This window comes from Sturnus vulgaris, chromosome 4, assembly GCF_052056855.1.
Source record: "Sturnus vulgaris isolate bStuVul1 chromosome 4, bStuVul1.hap1, whole genome shotgun sequence".
Classification (NCBI taxonomy): Eukaryota; Metazoa; Chordata; class Aves; order Passeriformes; family Sturnidae; genus Sturnus; species Sturnus vulgaris.
This window is the reverse complement of record NC_142246.1, coordinates 6234346-6244286: the sequence shown is the minus strand read 5'-3', so window position 1 is coordinate 6244286 and position 9941 is coordinate 6234346. Positions and strand designations below refer to the sequence as shown.

The 9941-nt window shown below is 34.8% G+C and overlaps 1 protein-coding gene across 1 annotated transcript; it reads left to right on the top strand.

Moving 5' to 3' along the window:
- Nucleotides 1–666: 666 nt before the first annotated feature.
- SPON2 (spondin 2) lies at nt 667–7559 on the top strand. The gene is made up of 6 exons (XM_014895205.2): nt 667–803; nt 1608–1833; nt 2191–2414; nt 2678–2869; nt 3860–4034; nt 6066–7559. Exons 2-6 carry the CDS (start codon nt 1611–1613, stop codon nt 6242–6244), a joined length of 993 nt encoding a protein of 330 aa, XP_014750691.1. The 5' UTR covers nt 667–803; nt 1608–1610; the 3' UTR covers nt 6245–7559.
- Nucleotides 7560–9941: the final 2382 nt, after the last annotated feature.

The window sequence follows — 9941 nt, the reverse complement described above, 5'->3', positions numbered from 1 at the left end:
ATAGAGGATGTATGATTTAACTGTAATAATGAGATTTTTATTTGGGGTTTTTTACTCTGAAGACAGCTAAGAAAAATCTCCGAGCTTCCCAAAACCACTCTTTCCAAAGAAACCACAATGTTACAGAGCCCTTTCATCATCCAGCATACAGTACTGTACACACAAAAATATACACTGTACTACTTTAAATTAATTCATATTTGCAGGAGACACAGTCTGAGTATGTGCAATTATGAAATGTAACTTTTTTTTCCTCTTGACATTTTTAGCTGCCTCACCCCTTTTATTTGAACACATACATATGGTGTGTGAGAGTGAGCAAGCTCTCTGTAAATGTTTGGAAGGAGCATCTGTCAGACAATAAAACTTACAAGAAAACATGTTTCTCATTTAAAGAGTATTCACTAGAACTATTTCAGTGTTGGAATCAGTTCATTTGTATAGCTTGGAGGCATTAATAAGAGCAGAGAACTGTAAAGGCACCAGAAAACTCAAACTGTTACTAAGAATCCAAGGTATTTTTTAAAAGCATTTTGTCTTTTCGGCATCTCAGGCTTCTGATAAGGAATCTGAACCAGCTGACAGACAGGAAACCTCTGCTACTCCATCCAGAGGGATTGCAAACAAGAAGATGACACGATTTTTGCAAACCTGGAAAGTCTAAAGATTGCAATAATTGTTGGACCAAAGGGACCCTCTTCAGGCATAAATAGCAAGACTCCTACTGTCTTCTCTTGCAGACCAACTCAGCTGCCAGCAAAAGCAGGTGCTCTCCCCCTACCAGTGCTCCAGAGGAATATTTAGTGAGTATTCATAGCTATTTTTACAAAATAATATATTATTAGTGATTTACTTCAGTATGTATAGTTTTCTCAAAGGACAAAGACATTTAAAAATCAGGTTTTAAGGCTGTTATTTTAAACAACTGGTGGAGTTCAGCAGTCCGATGCAATTACCATGTTAATTTAAAAACAAAATCTGCACAACCTACGACAGTAACTTTAAAAAAATACTGATTTTTAAGAAACAGTGTAGTTTAAAAAATCTAAAGGAATTACAATGTTTTTAATTCACATTATGACAGCAAAGTAATTTATATAAATATGAAATCTATTTGACTTTAAATGTTATGCTATAAAACAGCCTTTGTAGAACACAAATTTAAAATAAATCATTTCTTTTGGCAAAGTAACCCGCAATTTAATCTTTAGAAGAATAAATATACCACTAATGTTTTCCACAGAAACAGTTGCTACTCTAATTAAATCAAGATGTGACTCTAATCAGATTTCAAAAGAAAATCAGAAACAGATTTTTCTCTTAGGTAGTACTATGGATAAGGAGAAGATATTTTTATTTTCATTTTTATTAGAAACACTTGTCTCAGGTAAAGTTACAGGTTTGTAGTATATACCATGGAAATAACAAATCTGAAAGCATTATAGTAACGTTTTCAGAAGCATAGCAATTTTTAGTGTTTCAGATATCTGCTTTCTCTGTGGTTATAACTTATGCTACATTACATTTTATTAGGTAACTGTTATTAATTTTCGAGTTTCGAGTGACTAATATGGCTAACACTTTTTTTCTTTCTTTTTATGTGGAAGGGAATGGAAAACCTGATGTTTGTCTACTGGTCCTGTAAAGTTCTCTGGACAGTGCTTGTAACAATGCTGGGTTATTCCAGCAGCCTGCCTGTGGGGGAGGATGCTCTTTGCACAGCAGAGGAACTTGCTAAGTACAGGATAATCTTCACAGGGAAATGGAGTCAAACTGCTTTCCCTAAGCAGTACCCACTCTATAGGCCCCCAGCACAGTGGTCATCCTTGCTAGGTAAGTGAAGTATGCACAGCATTAATAGCAGATAAGCCTCTCGACCTCTGTGATCTTTTTTTTCCTTAATAATTATGTAAGATAAGTAATGAAAAAAGGAAAAAAAAGCCCCAAAGTTACTAAGAATGAATGCAGATATTGAAGTATCCACAATGTTTTCAAAAATCTACAACTGTTTTCAATTGACTTCTGTTTTCAATTGGCTGCAACTGAAATAAACAGTGATAAGCCAAATGTTTTAGTGTTCACTCAATTTTATACACATTTTTTTAACCTCAGAAATAAAACAGAGAAAATGAAGGAATAGGGACATTCTAAATCAGACTTTTATGTCATGCCATGTATTCACTCAAATAGGTGTTACTCATAGTTCTGACTACAACATGTGGAAAAAAAATGAATATGCCAGCAATGGTGTACGTGATTTTGCTGAAAAGGGTGAAGCATGGGCATTAATGAAAGAAATAGAAGAAGCTGGAGAGAAAATTCAGAGTGTACATGGAATCTTCTCTGCTCCTGCAATTTCCAGCGGCACAGGACAAACCTCTACTGAATTAGAAGCGCATCCAAGACATCCCTTAGTAAGTAATTGTACATACCCATTTCAGAAGTTTATTTTTACCAGCCGCCAAAATTAAATATTTGAGTTCTCATTTGTAAGAACAACGTAATGAAAAAGAGTTACTAAAAAGCATGTCACATTGCAGGAAGCACTGCACACCTTCTATAGAGTAGAAGAGCAAAATTACATAATTTCAAGAATTTGAGTTAAAATTACTATAAGGAGGACTAAAGCATTCCAAAGCAAGTGATGCAATCCTGATGGATAATTTTGTTTCATTAGGTTTCGTTTGTTGTACGAATTGTTCCAAGCCCCGACTGGTTTGTGGGTATTGACAGCCTAAATCTCTGTGAAGGAAACCACTGGATGGACGAAGTATCAGTGGATCTATTTCCATATGATGCTGGAACTGATAGTGGATTCACATTTTCCTCCCCAAACTTTGCCACTATTCCACAGGACACAGTTACAGAGGTAGGTGCATGGATGTAGTTTAGCACTTCATACGGATATGTTTTGAGTGTTCCCTTTAAAAAATAACTATTTTATAATTGTGAAACTGATTTCAGCATTTGAGAGTGCTGATGCTCTCTGTATATGGATTTATTATACAGCTGATAAACCTACTGCTTTTGATTATCTTCTCTATCTTTGAAATTTATTAGGTAAATATAAATGGTTCATGAGAATTTGCCTCTACATTTTCTGGAAAAGCTAACAATTTTTTAGATGATATTTAACGATCCTTAAAGTGCCAGGAAAATGAAAATACTCATAAAAGTCCTGACATCACCAAATGTGAATCTAACCAGGAAAATTCTTAGTAGTGAATACTGCTGTGAGGAGGAGTTTTCAGTTGAAAGCACTGCTGAAACCTGAAACTGCTACATTTGAGGGAAAGGACCTAAAGGAAAGCAGAGAACTTCACTGTGGTGACACTACTTTCAATCTCTCTTGCTTGTTTCATCCTCTCTATGTCTCACACATTTGCTTTTGCCATTTAAGAGTGGTGACAAATGAAGGATTTAAATTCAAATGTTTTGAATACTCTAAGTATTCACTTAATTCTTTCTTAAAGATGAGTTTTTCTAGGAACAAATGCTGTGTTCATGAGTAATGAGGAAAGGAAGAGAGAAGCATTTGGCCTCTCATATCCATATGACAGCTCCTATAGCATACCTAATATTATTGTTTAATACTTGTGTTTTCTTGTAATAATAACCAGTTCTCTCTGTTAAATCATAACATAAGTTACTGTGTTCACAGGACTTCCTACCACAGTCCTGTATCCAGTCAAGTATCCTGCATTAAAAACTTTGGATTGACCAGCATAATTATGTGAACTGAGGTTCATATAAACCGGTTGTATGCAAATTATTTGCCAAAAATTATTAGCATGATTTACAAACCTGACTTTACACTTACCTTCTTAGTTTTTTTAATATTCTCCTTTTTATTTCACAGATCACTTGTTCCTCTCCAAGTCACCCAGCAAACTCATTTTATTATCCCAAACTCAAAATTTTGCCACCAATTGCTCAAGTAACAATGGTGAAATTAAAGAAAAGCCAGCTAGGTCTTTCTGCACCTTTTATTAATCTTCCAGCTAAAAGCAATGAAGTAATAGACAGTGTCTCAGGTAAGTGACAAAGTAGATGTTCTCGATTCTGTTATTTCCATTCACTCAGAAGTATGTGGAAATTTGGCAGGTGATGTGGATGAAACAGGTGATCAGGCAGAATATTCTCCTATCTGCATAGTAAAAGCTCCAGACTCACAAATGGGAAATAAAACAAGCCAGTCATCATAAAAGAGAATTCCTGAAAGAATAAGTAAGGGATTGCATATTTCAGCTGTGGTTCAAAGGACTGGGCCCTATCCAGAGTAAGAACTACCCAAGCCTTTGTATGATTTTATAAGTGAATTTTATAAGAAACAAATGACACTCAATCAGAATCAGCATTCCCAAACTCTTTGCAACTTTGAAGTAAATATTCCTCCTTAAGGTTTTACATGACAATGAAGCCAAAAACCATTATTGTTGTCTCTTTCTGGGTCAGAGATTGGCAGCTATGTGCAATAAAAATTTATATAATTCAATTGATTTGGACATATTTTCAATAGAAACATAAATCCTGATAACAATAACAAAGTTCTCTCTCAGTTTCATTTTCTCAAAAATGTCAGCTAATAATATTGAAGAGGTAGGAAGACATGCAGACTACTGGCTCAAGTCAATCATAAGGGTGATTTTCAAATCTCTGAATTAACAAATATATAATTAATGCAATATTTGTTCCAAGGGAGCAATGTATTCCCAAAACAGTTACCAAGTTCCAGGAGCTTCTCCAGAAAGTCTGGAGATTGCATGTCTCTAGCACTGTGCTGGTCACCTTACAACCATTAAAATACAGCTCATCATCTACACAGTTAATGTGTTATTTATAATTTAATAAATGTATCAATCTATAGTGGTTAGTGTATTTCTATTAGCAAACAAGACATATCCAAAGTAAGTGTTACACATTTCATTTACAGTTATATGTCTTTCCCATAAGATTTGAAAGGAACATTGGGCCCTGTTCATGATTTAAATTTAAAACTGCATTTAAAGTATGGTATTTCAAAAATAATTTTAAATCACAAATCCTCAGTTTCTTGTATATGAACCAGTAAATCAGCCTGTTTAAAAACTTATTCTGTAATTAAAAGGGCAGATTTAATTACCAGAGGTCAAGCAGTGTCCCTCATTCCCTCTAGAAACATAGGAATGAGTGATGACAACAGAAGTGGTGACTTCACTGTAATACCAGAAATTGATACCAGGTGTCACATTTGGTGTGGCATTTAAAGTTGAGCTTGTGCACACCTATTTTACCCACAAATGCTATAGCAGGCAGTTTTGATGCAATTTCTGTGACAAGCAGTATTTTAATTTAACCTGCTAAGGAATATTCACCTACTTTTTATGATTTTTATTTTAGATAGAAGCATACAGTATGGATAGTACTTCAGAATTTCTAACTTCTTTTCTTGCACTGAATGAAAACTATATTGAAGATCCGTTCAGCATTAGAAAGCTTCTAGTGACAGAATATCCTTATTAGCAAAGGGAAGAGTAGTGTAAACAAAATATAGCATGATGATTTAATGAAAAAAAATGGGACTATTTCTGAAGCAAATTGGAACAAAAGTAAAATGGAATTCGATATGAACGACTCTAGGAACAATAAGTGCCTGCAAAGAAATACAAATATATCTAAATAAACCAGAGAAAAACTTTAATCCCAGTGCTTTAGTAAGCCATGCAAATAAAAATGAGTTATAAATTTCTCAGTAAATGTTTTTCAATTCAATATTTTGAGTACAATCATTTTAGGCATAGTTCTTATAAGGAATCCCGTATTTTCCTTCAAGATATAATATGCTTCAGTACTGATATAATACTTCAGACAGGCTCTAGACTGCAATAACAATAATACCAATGAGTTTAGGAGCTGAAACCAGGCTTTTATTAAATTTATGAGACAACATACTGATTTGATTAATCACGTGTATTTTGTATAAGAAAGGATGCTGCTTAATGATCATTCCTTAATGCTTTTCCAGCTGTGTATTTGACTGAATTACAACTCGATGTAAAGTTACCTCTTTGCTGTGTGTGTTGCAGAAACACCCCTGGACTGCGAGGTTTCACAATGGTCTTCCTGGGGTCTCTGCAGAGGGGTTTGCAGAGAAACAGGGACCAAGATCAGAACTCGGTTTGTACTTCTTCAGCCTGCCAATAATGGAATGCCTTGTCCAAACCTGGATGAAGAAACAGGATGTGAACCAGAGAACTGTGTCTGAAATAAAGAAAAGATAATAATTAAGATAATTTAAAAGTAGTATAAGTTTAAATCTAAACTAAATGTCAATCAATGTTCTTTATAATTTGGATACGCTGCACTATTTTGCTGAAAAGCTGTATTAGAGTGGTTTTGAAAGTTTTTATTTAATACCAAGATTTTGGGGGGTTAAATTCCTAAGGTTTAGTAGGACAACAGTACTGGATAATTTACAGGCCAAAATCCCCAAATAAATCCTTCCTCCAGAGACACTGTAAATTCTTGGAGTACCCTCTAGTGGCAGAAAAGAAGATATTTGGAAACATTGTACTTCACATTTTTACTTCACAGTAAAAATCTTTCAATCACAAAACCTAAACTAATAACCTCCTTAAAAATTGTCTTAAATATTGTAATTTGTTTATCTACAGCTATTTATACCTAGAAAATAGGTTTTTCCTCTAAATTATGTTTTTATAATTTATTGGCATTTTTGTCGTCTTTCTAACCTTGCTTAATGTCCCTTTCTTCAGAAACTACTTACAAAAGTCAGAGTGAGCAGTGTGGTTAAGACAATAATGGAATTGAGTGAACTTGTCTCGAGACTTTTGAATATATGAAAACGTCTTTTTCTTTTTCTTTCTCAAAAGTGAGAAGAATAACTGCCATGAGGACACTCAGCCAACAAAATTACTAGAAAAATAATCAGAAGTGTGGATAGTAGTAAAATCATCTGAACTGAATTAAAAGTGTTAGCTGAGATTCAAAAACTGAATGTTGGTGTGTGTCCCTCATGAGACAACTTTAATCTCAAAGTTAATGCTGTTGACCATAACATAAATTATATCATTAACCTTATATATAAAGTAAATGTGTCCATGTTTCTTTATACGTGTTTGCTGCTATTTGTGTATATATTACCTAAAATTAGGTATGCACAACTCTAACAAAACACATGCTAGAAACTGTTCCTGACTGCAAGTTTTAATGCTCAAATAACTGTCATAAAAGGAATGTAATATATGGCTTATGTGGCTACCAACTAGGAAAAGAATTTTGGAATAATATTTATTCAATAGAATAAGTTTAAAATCAGCTCACAAAACTTTTACAGCACACTGCAATTTTACAAATATACAGCACAGGTATTAAACAGGAGAGTTCATTTGAGTAGGTTCTTTCTGGAATATGCCAAATACAAGATCATTTCTCTTGTCCTTAAAGGAACACACTGTATTCTCCATAGGGCTTTAGCATTTAAACATTTCTCTGTATTTTTTTTGCAGGAGTGATATCTTGCAAAGACACAAATAAATTTGAAACTTTATCAGACTAAACTTCACTGGTCCTGCAAATGCTGATAAATACACAGCTGTTAGAACTAAGTGTAGGAATATCTGCTCTTCTCTCATTCTTCAGATTCCCTCTGTTGTCTGTTGTTCAAAATTGCTTCACTTATTCCTGTTACCATCGTTATTTTTTAAAGTCCCCCTATTTCCACTGTATAATGGGAATAGTGTTCTACACTATTTTGTGTTTAATTAATCATCAGTATTTTTCTTCTTTCTTTTTATATATTAGTTTTAACCATTCTGTGTTTTCTGTTACAGTTACCTACAATGTGTTTACACACTTATCATCATATCAGAAAACATAAGCATATATTATAGTATAAATGTAAATATTCTCAGAGGATAGGAGCTTATTTCAAATTGATTGTCAAGAGATAAATTAAGCTCAATAAAGTTTTTGGGCTGATATCAGATGCAATTCTAAATTATGCCTTAGTTAAAACAAACTTAAAACCTTAGGAAAAACAAACTCAAAACCCACAAGGTATCCTTTGAGGTACTTTCCTGGAAGTTTTCGAAACACTACAGTTTTGCTTCTTCGCATGCCCAGAATAAATAAAGAGCCAGGCCCAGGAAAAGAATACCTGAATTTTCGCTGCAACTTCCTTCAAAAACAGAGTTTTCCTATCCAGCCCCAGGATATGGGGCTTTTTGTAAGCTGTAAGTTCAGGAGACCTTGGTAAATATAATCTTTAAGGATGCCCCTGTGGCTGTGCATTACTTGGCCATAAATATAATTCCAGGTATTCCCTTTGCAAGCCACAGGGATGGAGCCATGACTTGGCAAGACTGTGGATACAGTGAATGAAACACATTCTAGTGATGGAGCACATTTCTCACAGTATTTATCTATTAAACTGATTAGTGAGGTATACGATCCCTGCATGGATGTTGCTAGGACTTCATAGCCTTAGCAGCTTTGGAATTCCCTTAAAATTTTTGGGACCAGGAAGAAACACAGAGAAGCTCTTCCTTCCTTTTCTCTTGTATCTCATATTACAGACGGTTGGCAGCAAAGATGCTAAGGTCCTAAATACACAAGATTTAGGGAAGGAAATAGGCAAATTAATTCTTGGGTTAAGCTAATCTCAGAAAGCACTTTGGAAAGAAGCTTGAAATGGATTTGTAAAGGCAATTCTTTTCAATAATCTTTTATAGACAGAATTAGCTTTGATGCCTTGGCAGATATTCTTGCAGAATGGAAGATGCAGTTAATGATAAAGTGTAGCAACAAAAAAATCACTACAGAATTAAACTATGGTCCTACAAATATAATTAACACCAAGTTAAATTCCTATAATGGAATAAGTGTGCAAACAAAAGATCTGAGAGTATCTGATGCTATTCAAGGCCAAAAGCTTCATTTATTATATTCCCAGTCTCACGTAATTGAAGGACGTTGGGAATATCTGATCTGTCATGAATGATCCAACAATTGGAGACTGAATTATTTTGATTTGCTTGAAGTCCAGCCGCCCTACTCTGCCAGCATTTGCTAGCTAAAAGTACAGAAGGAATGTTCTGTTCCAATGGGTCTGAGCAGAGTGAAGGATAAAGTGGTGTCACCTTGGATATCTTGTGTTCTACCACTGGAACACAGAATTTTGGAAGCCACAAGTGGTCAACAAAAAGCTAAAAAGATGATAGGTCAAGTAGCTCACAACCTGCAGACAAAACTATATTTTCTGCAGGTATGAGTATGGCATGAGAATTTATGCAAGTGAATGACAGTCAACATCTCCTGTGGTAGAGGGGCAAAAACCCAATGATATGAGATCCTGTATAATCTAAAATTATTTCTGATGGATAAGTCCTGAAGTAGTAAAGGAGTCCTAACATCCCCCTTGACATTCCTAAAGATTCAACAGCCACGAGATGCAATTTTTATCCCTCTATCCTTTACCATATGGAGTCAAAGAAGTAATGTGTAAGGAATCAGTTCTCTTTGTCTGACAGCCTCTCAATATGGGGATGCTGATGGGTGATTTTTGGAGGTGAACTAATGCTTGTGCTACAGCTTCCATGAAGTTACTTCATGCTGTGAAATGGACTGAACCCAGGATGGTCCTAAGCCTGTGCCAGTGTTACACAGACATTCCTTTATTGAGACAACTTCACAGATGGCAGGTGCAGTGAAGGGCAATAAACATGAATCAGTCCTTCTTTTGCAGAAGTGAAATAATGCAGTAGGAGTTATCATCTCAAAATTTTTATTTAGATACTGATCTTCAATGTCTACAGATATTGAATCTGAAGGGCTGTTCACCCTTCTTCCGTGATACATGAAAAATAGGTGTTCTCATGCAATTGGGATAACATTAGTTTTTTGAGGAAAGATGGGTCCTCCTGACTGGAAATGATCCCACG